The sequence below is a fragment of the Mizuhopecten yessoensis genome, unplaced genomic scaffold (assembly GCF_002113885.1).
Source record: "Mizuhopecten yessoensis strain PY_sf001 unplaced genomic scaffold, ASM211388v2 scaffold4839, whole genome shotgun sequence".
Taxonomy (NCBI): Eukaryota; Metazoa; Mollusca; class Bivalvia; order Pectinida; family Pectinidae; genus Mizuhopecten; species Mizuhopecten yessoensis.
This window is the reverse complement of record NW_018405747.1, coordinates 515,253-533,249: the sequence shown is the minus strand read 5'-3', so window position 1 is coordinate 533,249 and position 17,997 is coordinate 515,253. Positions and strand designations below refer to the sequence as shown.

General features: G+C 38.7%; 2 protein-coding genes across 3 annotated transcripts in view; one reads left to right on the top strand and one right to left on the bottom strand.

Annotated features, from left to right (window-relative positions):
* LOC110449907 (cytochrome P450 27C1-like) overlaps positions 1-11,841 on the bottom strand; it is a 29,684-nt gene extending 17,843 nt beyond the window's left edge. For both annotated transcript variants that reach the window (XM_021497063.1, XM_021497064.1), the window contains exons 1-4: positions 11,598-11,841; positions 6,218-6,408; positions 5,561-5,786; positions 3,020-3,198 (exon numbers count right to left, since the gene is read on the bottom strand). In XM_021497063.1, the coding sequence (XP_021352738.1) occupies positions 3,020-3,198; positions 5,561-5,786; positions 6,218-6,408; positions 11,598-11,611 (610 nt within the window). In that variant the 5' untranslated portion in view covers positions 11,612-11,841. The remainder of the gene's footprint in view (positions 1-3,019; positions 3,199-5,560; positions 5,787-6,217; positions 6,409-11,597) is intronic.
* A 2,493-nt stretch (positions 11,842-14,334) lies between these two features.
* On the top strand, positions 14,335-15,804 carry LOC110449941. Its single transcript, XM_021497124.1, has 4 exons — positions 14,335-14,388; positions 14,859-14,948; positions 15,079-15,224; positions 15,383-15,804. Exons 1-4 carry the CDS (start codon positions 14,335-14,337, stop codon positions 15,393-15,395), a joined length of 303 nt encoding a protein of 100 aa, XP_021352799.1. The 3' UTR covers positions 15,396-15,804.
* Positions 15,805-17,997: the final 2,193 nt, after the last annotated feature.

The following is a 17,997-nucleotide window of genomic DNA, read 5'->3' as shown; positions in this document are numbered from 1 at the left end:
ACAATGGTATGAGGTTTGACAGCTTTATTATGTAATGATAATATGCTACTTCATCTAATATCTTTTGGCAAATGGGGGGCGACAAATGCACGAGTACCCCCAAGAAATATACATGTAAGACTAGGCTGGAGATGGTCATGACTGTGGCAGTAGGGCTGTTACCTACTGGGGAAAGTAGGGCTGTTACCTACTGGAGAAAGTAGGGCTGTTACCTACTTGAAGTTTCATGACCATGGCGGAGCCTGAGACCAGAGGAAACTTAAGTTGCAGGGAGGAGAGATGATTGGAGCGAGTGCTGCCAACCAGACAGTCATGACCCGGTTTATCCAGCCTATTTATAGATGAGAGATGAGCTAATGGGCTCAGACAATGAATATGTAGGAATATTTAATTATTTGGGGGCACTTATATAGGAATTATATAAGAAAGCCTGCCCGAGGTGGGTAAAGTACATTGGTCGCACCCAGGTAAGCATGTAATGTAACACGAGGGCGAATTCGAAGATGATATTGGTCATTCATGCAAGGTGTATGGATGTGTTTAATGGAGGTGGAGGGGTGGATGGATGGATAGCGAGTGATGCAGACGTCTTCAGCATCGGCGGTAGATTGAGAGCGAGGCTAGTGACGTATGTTTGGTCAAGATGTAGTGGTCAAGCTTGCATGTGTAATGAGGATGCGCAGTGGAACATGTTATGTGCATGTAAGATACGCTCCGATCCCAAGAGAGTGAGGTATGGAAACAGCTGAGTGTTGGGAAATTATTGTAATCTTTAAAACTTTGGTTAACAAATAACCATCACTTTAAAGAAAACAACAACAATGGTATGAGGTTTGACAGCTTTATTATGTAATGATAATATGCTACTTCATCTAATATCTTTTGGCAAATGGGGGGCGACAAATGCACGAGTACCCCCAAGAAATATACATGTAAGACTAGGCTGGAGATGGTCATGACTGTGGCAGTAGGGCTGTTACCTACTGGGGAAAGTAGGGCTGTTACCTACTGGAGAAAGTAGGGCTGTTACCTACTTGAAGTTTCATGACCATGGCGGAGCCTGAGACCAGAGGAAACTTAAGTTGCAGGGAGGAGAGATGATTGGAGCGAGTGCTGCCAACCAGACAGTCATGACCCGGTTTATCCAGCCTATTTATAGATGAGAGATGAGCTAATGGGCTCAGACAATGAATATGTAGGAATATTTAATTATTTGGGGGCACTTATATAGGAATTATATAAGAAAGCCAATTTGGAAGAACGAAGTATTGGCGATTAGTAGAAATGGCAATGCTTTGTGAGTACAAAGCCACCAAAAGAACACAACATCCCCACACCTACAATGTATTACTGTATAAAACACAACATCCCCACACCTACAATGTATTACTGTATAAAACACACCAACCCACACCTACAATGTATTAACTGTATAAAACACAACGTCCCCACACCTGCAATGTATTAACTTTATAAAACACACCATCCCCACACCTACAATGTACTACTGTATAAAACACACCAACCCACACCTACAATGTATTAACTTTAAAAAACACAACATCCCCACCCCTACAATGTATTAACTGTATAAAAAACAACATCCCCAAACCTACAATGTATTAACTTTATAAAACACAACGTCCCCACAACTTCAATGTCTTACTGTATAAAACACAACATCCCCGCACCTACAATGTATTACTGTATCAAACACAACGTCCCCACAACTTCAATGTCTTACTGTATAAAACACAACATTCCCACACCTACAATGTATAACTCTATACAACACACCATCCCCACACCTACAATGTACTACTGTATAAAACACACCAACCCACACCTACAAAGTATTAACTGTATAAAACACAACATCCCCACACCTACCATGTATTACTGTATAAAACACAACGTCCCAACACAACATCCCCACACCTACAATGTATAACTCTATACAACACACCATCCCCACACCTACAATGTATAAATGTATAAAACACAACGTCCCCACCCCTACAATGTATTAACTTTATACAAGACAACATCCACACACCTACAATGTATTAACTGTATGAAACACAACGTCCCCACACCTACAAAGTATTAACTGTATAAAACACAACGTCACCACACCTACAATGTATTAACGGTATAAAACACAACATCCCCACCCCTACAATGTATAACTGTATAAAAGACAACATCCCCACACCTACAATGAATAACTGTATAAAACACAACGTACCCACACCTACAATGTATTCCTGTATAAAACACAACATCCCAACACCTACAATGTATTAACTGTATGAAACACAACGTCCCCACACCTGCAATGTATTAACTTTATAAAACACAGCATCCCCACACCTACAATGTATGAACTTTATAAAACACAACATCGCCACACCTACAATGTATTAACGGTATAAAACACAACATCCCCAAACCTACAATGTATTAACTTTAAAAAACACAACATCCCCACCCCTACAATGTATGACTGTTAAAACACAACATCCCCACACCGACAATGTATAACTGTATAAAACACAACATCCCCACCCCTACAATGTATAACTGTATAAAACAAAAAATCCCCACACCTACATGTATAACTGTATAAAACGAAACATCCCCACACCTACAATGGATTACCTTTATAAAACACAACATCCCCACCCCTACAATGTATAACTGTATAAAAGACAACATCCCCACACCTACAATCTATTAACTTTATAAAACACAATATCCCCACACCTACAATGTATTCCTGTATAAAACACAACATACCCACACCTACAATGTATTAACTTTATAAAACACAACATCCCCACACCTGTAAGTATTACACACCTACATCAGCTACATTTTGTCCATGAATTTTACTCCGATCATGTCCAACATTTGTCATTAAGTGGTTCTAATAGTTTAGAAATGTACCTGATAACCTGCTATTGTTTCTTTCAAGAACTTTAATGTGTCACTTACAGAGAAAAACATGCATACAAACCTTCGGCTGAATACTCCATGAGTTTGAATGGTAGGTTGTCAAGGCGATCTTTATTTTCCAATGCAAGAACAAAATCGTCTGCTATTTTGCTCAATTTTGGTGCATATTTGGTCACTGCCTTGGGACGAAGCATGACCTTCTGAGTCGGTGCCCTCATAGTGTACCATTCTATACCATTTCTAGAAATAAACATTGAAGAGCATGTTTTACTGGTTTGGAGTTCTCACACCAATGACTTAATTGTCATGAGTCCTCACATCAATGACTTGTCTGAGTCCTCACACCAATGACTCGTCTACGCGTCTGAGTCCTCACACCAATGACTCGTTTGAGTCCTCACACCAATGACTTAATTGTCGGAGTCCTCACACTAATGACTCGTCTACGCGTCTGAGTCCTCACACCAATGACTTAATTGTCGGAGTCCTCACACCAATAACTCGTCTACTCGTCTGAGTCCTCACACCAATGACTTGTCTGAGTTCTCACACCAATGACTCGTCTGAGTCCTTGCAACAATGACTCGTCTGTCCTCACACCAATGACTTGTCTGAGTCCTCGCACCAATGACTCGTCCGAGTCCTCACACCAATGACTTGTCGGAGTCCTCACACTAATGACTCGTCTACTCGTCTGAGTCCTCACACCAATGACTTGTCTGAGTCCTCACACCAATGACTCGTTTGAGTCCTCACACCAATGACTTAATTGTCGGAGTCCTCACACCAATAACTTGTCTACTCGTCTGAGTCCTCACACCAATGACTCGTTTGAGTTCTCACACCAATGACTCGTCTGAGTCCTTGCACCAATGACTCGTCTGTCCTCACACCAATGATTTGTCTGAGTCCTCGCACAAATGACTAGTCTGTCCTCACACCAATGACTCGTCCAAGTCCTCACACCAATGACTCGTCTGAGTTCTCACACCAATGACTCGTCAGAGTCCTCGCACCAATGACTTGTCTGAGTTCTCACATCAATGACTCGTCAGAGTCCTCACACCAATGACTCGTCTGGGTCCTTGCACCAATGACTTGTCCGAGTCCTCACACCAATGACTCGTCAGAGTCCTCACACCAATGACTCGTCCAAGTCCTCACACCAATGACTCGTCTTGGTCCTTGCACCAATAACTTGTCTGAGTCCTTGCACCAATGACTCGTCTGTCCTCACACCAATGACTTATCGGAGTCCTCGCACCAATGACTCGTCCGAGTCCTCACACCAATGACTCGTCTGGGTCCTTGCACCAATGACTTGTCCGAGTCCTCACACCAATGACTCGTCAGAGTCCTCACACCAATGACTCGTCCAAGTCCTCACACCAATGACTCGTCTTGGTCCTTGCACCAATAACTTGTCTGAGTCCTTGCACCAATGACTCGTCTGTCCTCACACCAATGACTTGTCGGAGTCCTCGCACCAATGACTCGTCCCGAGTCCTCACACCTATGACTTGTCTGAGTTTCCTAGACTTCTAATTATTTAGGTCATAGATATTGCTATGTCAAAGGAGGGTTTGGCTGCAGAGAAAACTAACACCAGTATAACCATGTCCGTATCCTGCAGGGGGTGGGCTAAGTGGGGTAAGTGGGTAAGTGGGATAAGTGGGTAAGTGGGATAAGTGGGTAAGTGGGATAAGTGGGTAAGCGGGATAAGTGGGGTAAGTTCAGTCAGTTTTGGTCAATTAAGGTGGAGTACTCAAAGTGATAGACAAACAGGTACTTCTGCTATTATTGTGGTACATATATATTGAGAGGTTTCGAGTATTCTAGAGTATTGCAAAGTACATACATGTATATCACAATTGTGGATTGTAACGTCATAAACACAAGTTAAATGCCATACTGGGATCATGTAGAACCAGGAGGCAGCCATTTTGATATGGTCTATATTGTTAAGATGGGTGATGTGTACGCAAGTCTAACCAGCACCTGTTAATTGGTCTTGTCAGATTGGTCTCATGGTATTCTATGTTACCAATCTCTGGAATAGAGGAAGTTGAGTAGTCTGGTTGAACCATTTAGGTGTTCCTATGGTTGTTCCCTACATATTTGAATCCATCTTGAAGGATATACCAAATTACAACCAGACCCGAATGGGTTCACTACCCGCTATGCTGATATCAATTTGTAAAGCTGAAGAGACAGGCACCATAAAGTGAATTAGGGCCTAATTCAAGGATATGGTGAACTACACTCATCATAAAACTCGCAGGGCCTAATTCAAGGATATGGTGAACTACACCCATCATAGTAGTCGGTAACCTTAAAAGTCACAACAAAACTTCAATCAGACTATACATCTGTTACTTGATATTGGAATGAAGTATCAAGTTTTGTCCAATCTATTTCCATTTGATCAAATGATTCATTGTACTAGTATTTGGCTCACACAGTTCCTAATATGCCCCAAGCAACAGGTTGTAGTTTCATCTTAATGATGGCAGTAATATTGAGATATACAGTGTACAGGTATTTGTATAATTGTATATATATACAAGGTACATATTGGTGTTTGTCTTTTGTGATGACTCACGTATTGGCAAGACTTGGTGGTATTTTTTGACGCTTTTCATAGACTGACAGAATGGGAAGTGTAGCGCGTTCGGGGTATTTCTGGTCGGCCCGGAACACCTTCTCTATGTCGTCTGGATCAAACAGGTACAGGCTCCATCTGTTTCCTACCTTTGCTCGGACAATAGGACCATACTGGTTTTTCCATGCCTCCATCTTTGTGCTAAACTTCCGCAAGTCGTATTTACCTAGCAAAATGAATGGCATAGCATTTGTTAAATAGCGTGTGATGTTTGTTTCAAATACTGTCAGAGAACAGGCCTTTAGCTATGTGACAGTAATAGTTAGGATTATGAAGTGATCGATGTTACTCTGAAACAACAAGCTTAAGGTATATATAACACGAGCTACATGTACATAGCGTACTTCACATTCTGAATCACATATGTACACAATTATGACAAAAATGGTGAATTGACTTCTTTTTCACAAAATATAAGTGATGTTATGGTAAAGCTTTAATCAGTCAATGATAAAAATGAACTTGTTCAGTTCCGTTTGACCTTTATGACCTCATGATCACTGTACAACTCTTTTGAAATTATTATGAGTTTAAATTAAAGGGCAATAACTATTTGAACAAGTTTATAAATATTTGTCAATATATTGCATGACTAACTGAAAGGCTTGAACTGAAACCGCAGCCCGATATATGAAAGTGCGTAGATTCCATTGGGACCAGGAATGTCAATCAGGTTATTTCCACCAGTAGAGTTTCCGACCTCATGATCAACCCGCTGTGTCGCCGTAGTAACTGCACATCTACAACCTGGGGCTGTAATGGCCTTCAAGTTTGACAGCATGCCACGACTACAAAACAAGACAAGAGACCCAGAGGGCCTGTATTACTCCACTGGATACTAAAGCAGAATATTCTCATTAAATAATGCAGCAAATATACATGTCTCAACAATACCCTCATTCCCCCTATTGGGCTACACCATTCTGCCATCCCCCTCCCCTGGGGGAAAGGCACACCCTCTAGTTATACAATATTGTACACGAATACCCTTGATCCAGAGTACTCTTAATTAAATTTGGTTAAAAACCTTTTCAGTTTGGAAAGAGCAGGTTTTTAAAGATTTTATTTTCCTTTTCTGGCCCCCTGCCCCCAGGGAAACCACACACCTTCTGTTTATACAAATTCTGTCCCCTTTGACAAAGGATTAATTGCCCTAGAAAAAATATTGGTTTAAATCCCTCCATACCTACAGAAGGAGAAGGATTTCAAAAACGATTTTCTCCTATTTCCTTATTGTGCCCCTCCCATCTACTCTCAAGGGCAGTTACAACCTTCATTTCTACAATTCTAAATCCATTTTGCCCAAGGATGTTCCAGATTATATTTTTTTTAATCCCTTTATCCATATGGATGGAGAAGGATATCAAAGATTAATCTATTTCTCTTGTTGGGGCCTGCCCCTCTGCCCCTGGGATGTGGGCAAACCATGTATGTTATCATCCAAGTTACTAAATTTCAAAGGGCATGGCTGGCAACCAGGGCCAAGCTTATAGTGAGTGTTACATGTGCATTGACATATATAGGTAACTTAAGACCAAATTTGGTAACTAGAACACAAGACATTTTAACATCACTTAAACAGTTCTGAAGATATTGTTGTTTAAAATTTTAATTTTAAAGCTTTTAACCCACATTGACCTTTGACTCCCGACTTGCACTTAAAGTTGACCTTTGACCTCATTACTGTAATAAAGAAAACAATTCACATCGCTGGTCTACATAACATACCTAAGTATGATGACTCTAGTCCAAATGGTTCTTAGGATATTGTTGTTTGAAGTTTTTAACATAATTAAATCCAGTGACCTTGAAAGTAGGTCAAGGTCATTTTAATGAGGAAAATTCATAGCACTCCATCCCAGGTACCTCCTCTCAAAATATCATGACCCTGGGCCTTTTGGAACTTGAGAAGAAGATTGTTAAAGTTTTTAACCCATGTTGACATTTGACCCCCGACAAGTATTTGAAGTTGCCTTTTGACCTCATTACTGTAATTGAAAAAAATATTCGCACTGCTGGTCTACATAACATACCGATGTATCATGACTCAAGTTCAAATGGTTCTTAGGATATTGTTGTTTGAAATTTTTAACATATTTGACCCCTGTGACCTTGAAAGTAGGTCAAGGTCGTTTTAATGAGGAAAATCTATAGCACTCCATCCCAGGTAACTACTGGCAAAATATCATGACCCTAGGTCCTACAGTTCTTCAGGAGAAGTCGTTCAAAAGAAAAAGTTGACGGATGGACGCCGGAACATATTAAAGGGTGGTATTTACATGACGTATTTGCAAGGATTTTAAAATGCAGACGTGAAGAGGTGAGTTTTGATGGCTCTCTTGAACTTGGCCAGGGTATTTGACTTTCTAATAGCAGATGGTAAGCTATTCCACAACGTAGCTGAAACCCTCCCGAAGCATCTGTTTCCGTAGGTCACAGTACGAGATTTTGGGACCCAAAAAAAAGATTTGTGATGGCTGATACAGGGTAACAAGCTCCTGTAGGTACTGAGGAGCTGTTCCGTCCAGTGCCTTGTATGTGTACACCAGAATTTTGTACTGCGACCTGTAACGTATAGGTAACCAATGCAACGAATAAGCACAGGTGTGATGAGATCTCTCTCTCAGTATAGGTAACTAGCCGTGCTGCAGTGTTCTGGATGACTAGTTAGTTTGTCAGATATACCACAGAGCAGGGTGTTACCATAATCCAACCGAGAGGTAACAAGTGAATTCACCAAAATCTTGCATGCATCTGCAGTTATTAACTGCCGAATACAGCCTATGTTCCTGATCTGGTAGTAACAGGATTTGGCAATAGCGTTCACTTGTTTCTCCATGCTCAGTGAACTATCAAAGTATACCCCTAGGTTTTTAACAGCTGGAACAGTCTCAATAGTTCTGGCACCGACCTTGAACTGGAGAGCCATTTTTTGTTGACACTTTGTGGAAAAGACGATTAGTTCCGTCTTTTCCTGATTAGCTTAAGCATGTTGGCGTTCATCCAGATACTGATATCTGTCAGACAAGCTTCCAGACTTACTGAGACTGTATTCCAACTGTCCTGTGGTTTGATGATCATGTAAATGTGTGTGTCATCGGCATGGCAATGATAGAGAAGGCTATGGCGACGACAAATCTCTCCAATCGGTTTGGAGTATATACAATATTCTCGTGGTCCTAACACCGACCCTTGAGGAACCCCTAAATCTAGTACTTTGTCATGTGAGGGGGAAGATCTGATGGCAACACACTGCCGTCGTTCACTCAGGTAAGACTGTATCCAGCATAGTGCTGTATCAGTCACTCCATAAGAGTATTCCAGACGTTTATAAAGTATACCATGGTCGATGACGTCAAATGCAGCTGACAAGTCCAGCATGACAAGCACCACTCTGCACTTGTTTTCCAATGCAGTTGCTTTTTATTATGTACACGAAGGAGGGCCATTTCAGTCGAGTGTCCCATGCGGTAGGCCGATTGCATGTTGTCATGAAGACTGTTTGCATGGAGATGAACCTCGAAACTCCGGGACACAACCTTCTCCAAGATCTTAGACAGAAAAGGCAGATTTGAAACTGGGTGGTAGTAGTTTTTCAACTACTCCTTGTCCATTCCAGGCTTCTTTAACTCATTCACCCCTGAAGACACATTTATCACTTCCAAAACAAAGGTTGGAATAGTTTATTATGAAATTTCAGGGGTGAATGAGTTAACAATGGTCTGACATGTGCCATCTTGAAACATAATGGAACCTTTGACTCAGCCAATGATTTGTTCATGGTTGAGGTAATCAAAGGAAGCAGTGCTTCAAGACATTGCTTTAATAGGTCTGTAGGCAGTGGATCAAGCTCACAGGACTTTGATTGTGAGGTCATGATAATGTTGCGCAACTCGTCCTGGGTTGTTGGTGAGAGCTTTGCCAATGGTTCCCCATCAAATGCAATGTCAGCATTCATGACAGAGATGTCAATGTCAGCATGCAGAGGTGTTCACTTCGACAATATTTTTCCTGATTGAGCTGATTTAATTCAGAAAGTAATCACTGAACTTGCTTGCTAAGTCTTTTTCAGAATTACAGCTTGGTAGGATAATTTCACCTTTCTGTCCCATTAGGTTTTTGGTGAGTCTAAAAAGCTGTCTATTATCCTTACCGCATTCTTCGATTCTTTCCGAATAATAAGCCTTCTTTGACTAAAAGAGAAGTGAACCAACTTGCCGACATTGCTCCCTATAAATCTGTTGGTGAACGGTTAATTTGGTCCGTCGCCACTGTCTCTCTGCTTTTCTACGATTCTGTTTTTCTACGCAGAGATTTTCATTATACCACGGAGCATTTGGTCTCACAGTTATCACATTAGTTTGCAGAGGTGCGTGTTTCTCTATAAGGGCTTCTATACCAAATGTGTATGCTTCAACAAGAGCATCAACCTCGCCTTCAGTAGATTGAAGGGCAGAACAAGACTGAATGTCATTGTTGAAATCTGGTATTGAACAGCTTTCAGTTCAATCGGCCTAGCAGAACTTGACTTTAAGTTTGAAATAGGTTTTCAAAATGGCGGCCGTGGCGGCCATATTGGATTTCTGATTGACCTGAAAAATAACAACACTTTGTCAGGACCATGAGCTGATCATTCCTACCAACTTTCAGTTCAATCGGCCCAGCAGAACTTGACTTTAAGTTTGAAATGTAAAATGTTAACGGACGACGGACGAAAACGGATAGCAATAGGTCACTTGAGCTAAAGCTCAGGTGACCTAATAAGTGACATGATCTCGGGGTTTCCTAACGTCCATGTGTATGTGCGACCGTTTTCGGATCAAATACATAAACTATCCTCGGGCTACCGATTTCCGCGCACTTAAGAAGCATCCGCGATCTCGTACTCATATCGGCAGAAAACTGTTGAAATTACGGAAGACTGTCATAAACATGTATATAATCTACTAAAGGAAACAAAAAAATAGCAACATAAAACTGTATTTTTAAAAAATCAGAACATAAACTATCCTTAGCAAACTTCTCCCGTCGGAAGTAGCCGTCATATGTTTCCGTGTGTAGTGTTCAAAGATAAATCGAATACACTAAAAAGAAATTCTCTACAGTGACCTGCAAGAACAAAAGCTTTGTTTGGAATAAAAATAATTATCTTTGATTGTCAAATTAATTATCAAAACAACTTTTTATAACATTTCACAATTTAAATTGATTTTTCAAGATGTCAAATTGAACGAATTCATGTAATTTTATAAATGTATTTATTATATTTATTTAGTTATGATATAGAATCTGTCATTGTTTTTTTTCTGCAGTTTTATATCGGTTTTGGTTGATGGTAAGTTATTTCTCATTTTGTTCTGTTTAAAATTGGATAGAATTGGAAGTTCATTGCGTTACAATTAAGGTTAACGTTTTATTGAAAACACTGTTTATCGATATAAGAATGTCCCCTTGGCTCTTCGGAAGTGGAAAAAAATCGGCAAGGAGATGTGGCCTCATTTGCATACGATATTTTCGTACGTTTGTCAGACTACAAAAAAGACCAGTTCATGAATGAAACATATCACCGTTTTTTCAGATATGGGCTCCTTTTAAGCAAGATAAAAAGTGCATTAAGCAAAACTGGATATTTATGCATGTTTTTTTAATCGGTGATTATTTCTGATGTTTTCCGGACGAACTTCTGGTAATTTTTGTGTCAGTTTACAGACGATGGCCAATTCAAACGTCTAAAATATCCCTGTGTGGTGTCCAGCAGGTCACGTAGTTACGAGATATAGCTTGATAAAATGGCTGCGCGGAAAAACATAACGTGGAAATTGTGGATTTTAATCCAATGTGGTAGAAATTCTAGAAACAAGCGCCTACGATTAGTGTGCCGGGACCCATATCAGTAGGCTACCATACGTGTTTTGTTTTAGATATCTAGAACGAACATGTTTGATATGTGGGTATTATCGGTATCTTGTAATCCTACCTTGCGTGTCTCATTTTGTGTAACGTTTCCGGGAGCTCGACTGAAATCTGGTAGAATTAGATCCTTCAGATGTTATTGTTGTTACGAAAGCACACACACATTCCTCTGTCGCCTCTCTCCTTATCGATCGAGTGCGTCTACACCGTCTACAGTGTTTGTGTGAGTGGTAGTCAATTAGGTCATGGTTATGGCCTGGCGTCACCCCTGGCCCTACAAGGGATATAACTGTTGTGATAGCCACCACGGTATAAAACGGCCGCAGTAACGGCCCTAGTAAAAACGGCCCTAGTTAAAACGGCCCCACTCTATATATAGTATAGTATATACTGTATAGTACTTGCAAGTACTATAAGTGCGTAATACAGGTACATAACTTCATATCATGTTAATAAAGTTACATGCACTTTCAAGAAATAAAGATATGTACATGTACAGATAAAAACATTATAATTGTGTTTGTGTTTTCATTGACGTTATATATATATCGCATATTCCATATCAACTATTCGTTATCTCTTTTATTATTTTAACCCCCTTTTATTATTTTTAATTATCTACACATACAATGCGAATACTTTTAAAATGAACCATTTTATCTGATTTTATCTTCGCTATTCACATGTTTGTTAAAAAAGTAAAGTGAATAAATAAATCACCATGGCCCTAAATGACCACAGCCGTCGATGGGCCGTTAAACATAAACAAACAAACAAACAAAAATCATTGATAGTTGACCCTCCTCAGTCTCAAATACCTTTGCAATGGTGTTTTCTACTTCAGTGTTTAATTTAATTTTATTATTTAGAGAAAAGAATTAATTAAAAAACTTATTGAATAGCATTTGAAAAAAATAGTTACAATATTAACTAATAATAATTTAGATATGGGAGGAGGGTCTTTGTTGTTTTAACAGAGTACCTCGGAGTACATCGGAGTGACTCAATTAAAACAACAATTAACGGGATTGGTCAGAGGGTTTAATAAATTGGACGAATGTATAGCAAAATCTTCACATACCATTTGAATTTGAATAAGACTTTCAACCATGAGACCAGCATTGGCGAACTGTTTAGAGTGCGACAGTGTTATCCGACCTGCACAGCATGCTCAAGTTCAAGTTCTTTATTACTTTAAGTCGGTTGACTTATCAGTCATAACATATATACAAAACAATACAGAGACAACATACAATATGATACAAACACACATACACACACACACACACACACATACACAATTCAACTTTTATTCCTTAAGTTTGACAACTTATTGGATAACTATACTTTACAATAAATTACAAATTACGTATATGTATTGTGCAATCAACACTCATTATCACTCCCACATCATTATTGTGCATTCAACAATCATTAACGCTCTCACATCATCATCATCATCATCATCATCTTCATCATCATCATCANTAACTGTACAAGTTTAAACATTGAAGGATTTCGCCAGTAATATGGTTTTATGTATTTTACTCTCAGAATATGAAAATTGTTACATATTAAAATAAAATGATATTCGTCTTCAATATCTGAAATGCAGCTCATACAGTGTCTTTGTTCTCTCGTTATGTTATTGTATCTACCAGTCTCAATAGCTAAATTATGTGCAGAAAGACGAAGTTTAGATAAACAGATCCGGTATTTCATTGGAATATACTTTGTCAAATAGTATTGAAGAGTATGGTGATTTGCTAAGTGCTTATATAAAATACATTTAGGTGAGGTTTCTAATAGCCCTCTCAGATATTGTTGACTTTGATCAAATATTCTTTGCTTTATCATGTACAAAATACTTTTATGGTTATATGAATAATAATTTGTCCATACATCTGCGAATCCGAGAGAAAAAAGACAATGTTTGACATACTTAACCCAGTTAAAGCAATTGCCTGTATTGCTACTACTTAAAAAGGAATACGCAGTTTGCAAAATACAATTTTTCGAATCCATTAGTTTTAACCAATATTTTATCATTCTGAATTTTCTTATATTTTCCAAAGGATGTCGACCTAATTCAAAATAAACCATTGCGTTGCAAGTCGACTTCTTAACTTTTAAAATCTTCTTACAAAAGTGTAGGTGTAACCTCTCAATATCCGTACCTTTTGTAGATCCCCATACTTCACATGCGTAATGCAATATACTACAAACATACGTATCAAATAAATGCAATAACGTTGTACAGTTTAGGCTCAAGTTAGAAGAGCTTGAAAAAAGAGCATACATGGCCTTTCTTCCTTGGTCAGATAACTGTTTCTGTATATGATTAAATTTATTATTGAATTTAAGTTTTACTCCTAGGTAGCTGAAAACATCTACAACTTCCACCTCCAAACCATTATACATCCATCTTTCTCTATCTCGTATACGACCACCTTTTCTAAATACAACTACTTTGGTTTTCTCAGTGTTAACTGTTAATTTCCATTTAGTAGAATACACATTCAGATTATCCAAAAGACTCTGTAAACCTTCAATAGTTTCGGAAAACAATACTAAGTCATCTGCATACATTAACAAAAATTAACTTAATTTACCAAAGTCATAGTCCGTTGCACCATTTTCAATAAATGAGGTTTCAAAATCATTAACAAAAACTGAGAACAATAAAGGCGATAATATTTCCCCTTGCATTAATCCAACACTGCACTCAAAATAATTAGAACATTTACCGTTAGTTGATACACAAGATTTAACTGATTTGTAAAATCGTTTCCTTGACGTTGATGTTCTGCAGTGCGATTGCTGTAGTAGATGGCAGCATAGAACGTGTGGTACCGGTAAGTGATATAATTGTCTTATATTTATTATGTTCATATATATATACGTCCCGTTATACTTATTTTATATTTATTATGTTCATATATATATACGTCCCGTTATACTTATCTTATAATTATTATGTTCATATATATATACGTCCCGTTATACTTATCTTATAATTATTATGTTCATATATATATACGTCCCGTTATACTTATCTTATAATTATTATGTTCATATATATATACGTCCCGTTATACTTATCTTATAATTATTATGTTCATATATATATACGTCCCGTTATACTTATCTTATAATTATTATGTTCATATATATATACGTCCCGTTATACTTATCTTATAATTATTATGTTCATATATATATACGTCCCGTTATACTTATCTTATAATTATTATTTGGTCGATATACAAATTACCGTGCTAACCCGTTAACGTTACGATTAAAATAATATTTTTTACCCCAACAGACGAGTAGTGCGGACCCACCCTCAGTCACTCCGACATCGACAAATCCTGTCTCGAACCTTGACTCCACTTACATCGTCCAACAGAATGAGGTAAGAAATAAATAGCGGTTTTTCGGTATCATATCGAGTGTTTTTGGATATAAGATATATAATAAGATATGATATAAGAGATGAATGGAGTTAAACTATATAATAGTATTTCATTTCTTCCATTTCATAGCCTCCAGTGTTGGAAGTGTCCAACCTCCCGATGTCGCCACCACCACGAAGGAGTCTGGACCAGCCTCCCACCCTGGAGTTGTCGGTACTTCCAGCCCCACCTGCAGACTCAACATACATTAGGCCGATGAATTGGAATATCACAAGGTATTTATAAAATAGAGCGCAATGTCATAATTATACTCATCCGAACATGTATGAAAGATATTTTATTACATTGAACGACTCGGTAAAAGTATGTAAATAATAACAACACGCACTTATCATACACGTATTTACATTATCTTTAACTTTATCTGTTACAGGTTGGCACCATAGATTGAACGGCAAAGCAGGACGGGCCAATTTGCCGTTCTACATCCTGGTTCCCCTGCTCCTGAAGGAAGGCTCACTGGTCAGCGTCCAGATGAGACTGGTGTCCGAGTCATCACTCCAGAGGCACCAGAGGACGACCTACCGCCGAATCCAGGGGAAGGTAGCGGAGCTGTGGGACCAAGATGCCATCTCCACCTCGGCGTTCCTGAAGAGGGTTGGGCACGTCTATGCCCCGAGAGCGACGGTTGAGCAGCAGTAGGGTATCATATAATGTGAACAGTTTTTACAGATTTGGACATTTATGGTTTGATAATTAGAAACATTCAGTTTGGACAATTTTTATAGTGAAATTTCGGTAGTAACTTCGGCAAACTAAATTCGTGTGGCTCTTACAGAGGGAGCCTCCACGTGGCAAGAGCTGGACAACAACAATGTATGCATTGGTGGCTGACACCCTCTAATTATATTGACTAAACATAAATAACAATTATCTTATTGGAAACAAATTGAATGCTAGCTTAATTTAAAATCCAATCAAATTGTATATCACGATTTAAAAAGTAGGGCCGTTTTTACAGTAGGGCCGTTTTAACTAGGGCCGTTTTTACACTGCGGCCGTTTTGACCTGGATTCAGCCACCACTAGGGAATAGTTTTATGGAATTTTCCTCGCAAAAGGGGTAGAAATTACCCTATTTTCGATGAAACTTCCCCATTCCGGTAGGATTTCCCCATTCCGGTAGGATTTCCCCATTCCCGGTAGGACTTCCCCTTTTCTGTGAAATTTCCCCTTGGTCCGCTGAAACTTCCCCTTTCCGCTGAAATTTCCCCTTTCCGCTGAAACTTCCCCTTTCCGCTGAAACTTCCCCTTTCCGTAGAAACTTCCCCTTTCCGCTGAAATTTCCCCTTTCCGCTGAAACTTCCCCTTTCCGCTGAAACTTCCCCCAGGCACGACGGTCACCTTTACCTGTACACCGATCGACTGACCGACCATGCCTGCCAGCTGTAGCGACAGTGAGCGCCTGTCAGTCTATTAATAGATCTGGTGAGAAAGACTGGTTTACCTGTGACGATACCTTACCGTTGTTCAAGCCGGTCTGTTAAAAACAATGCTCCGACTTTTGTGTATTTATAATGACATATCAGACATCGATGTGTTTCGATGATTACTATATATAAATATATTATATTTAAGTACGATTAACCAACATTGAAAACCGTTTGTTCTTATGTAGTTTACTGTTTGCGATTCTTGTGTAAACAGTCGAGTACGGAATGTTTTGCTGTGGCTATACCTTACCGTTGTTCAAGCCAGTCAGTTAAAAACAATGCTCCGACTTTTGTGTATTTATAATGACATATCAGACATCGATGTGTTTCGAGAATTACTATATATAAATATATTATATTTAAGTGCGATTAACCAACATTGAAAAGCGTTTGTTCTTATTTAGTTTACTGTTTGCGATTCTTGTGTAAACAGCCGAGTACGGAATGTTTTGCTGTGGCTATACCTTACCGTTGTTCAAGCCAGTCAGTTAAAAACAATGCTCCGACTTTTGTGTATTTATAATGACATATCAGACATCGATGTGTTTCGATGATTACTATATATATATTATATTAAAGTGCGATTAACCAACATTGAAAAGCGTTTGTTCTTATTTAGTTTACTGTTTGCGATTCTTGTGTAAACAGCCGAGTACGGAATGTTTTGCTGTGACTACACATTACCGTTGTTCAAGCCAGTCAGTTAAAAACAATGCTCCGACTTTTGTGTATTTATAATGACATATCAGACATCGATGTGTTTCGATGATTACTATATATAAATATATTATATTTAAGTACGATTAACCAACATTGAAAACCGTTTGTTCGTATTTAGTTTATTGTTTGCGATTCTTGTGTAAATAGCCGAGTACGGAATGTTTTGATTATTCTGAATTGAAACTCGCATTACAGTCTGTTTCCGTTATCTTGCACGTGTATATATTTTCTGACCACGAAACGGAGAGCTTTGCCAACATCTCTTACTGCATACTTCCCACCTCTCACAATGGAAAACTGTGGGCAATAAATCACTTGCTACCACAGTCCACTGCACACATAATCCCCTTTAATGGCCAATCATGTTTACATGACCATGAAAGGGTGTGTGCCAAGTGGACTGTGGTCACAAATGCTGTAAAAAAGGGGGAGATAATCAATAAGTAAGTAATGACGAAGTCAATACAGTGGAAAGGATAAACTTAGTTGACACATTTAAAATAAGACAAAAATAATAATAAATAAAGTTAAAAATAGTAATTTCATGATTGAAAAACAAACAAACAAAATTACTGAGTTGGCGGCGGCGTTATTGATTTCCTTATAAGCATTTCCTGGAAAAGTTTACATTCAAATATACCATTCATTGAAAGAACTGGAATTCCTTAGGGATTGATAAACCCTTACATTGTATGCATGCAAATGGTTTCAATATCCTGTACCTTTGCCACATCTTGAAAATTAAACTGAAAATGTAGTCAGAAATTCAACATTGTGTCCCGTATTTTGTTCTAATTGTTGAACATATACTCCTTATTAACTTCCCTGACACTGGA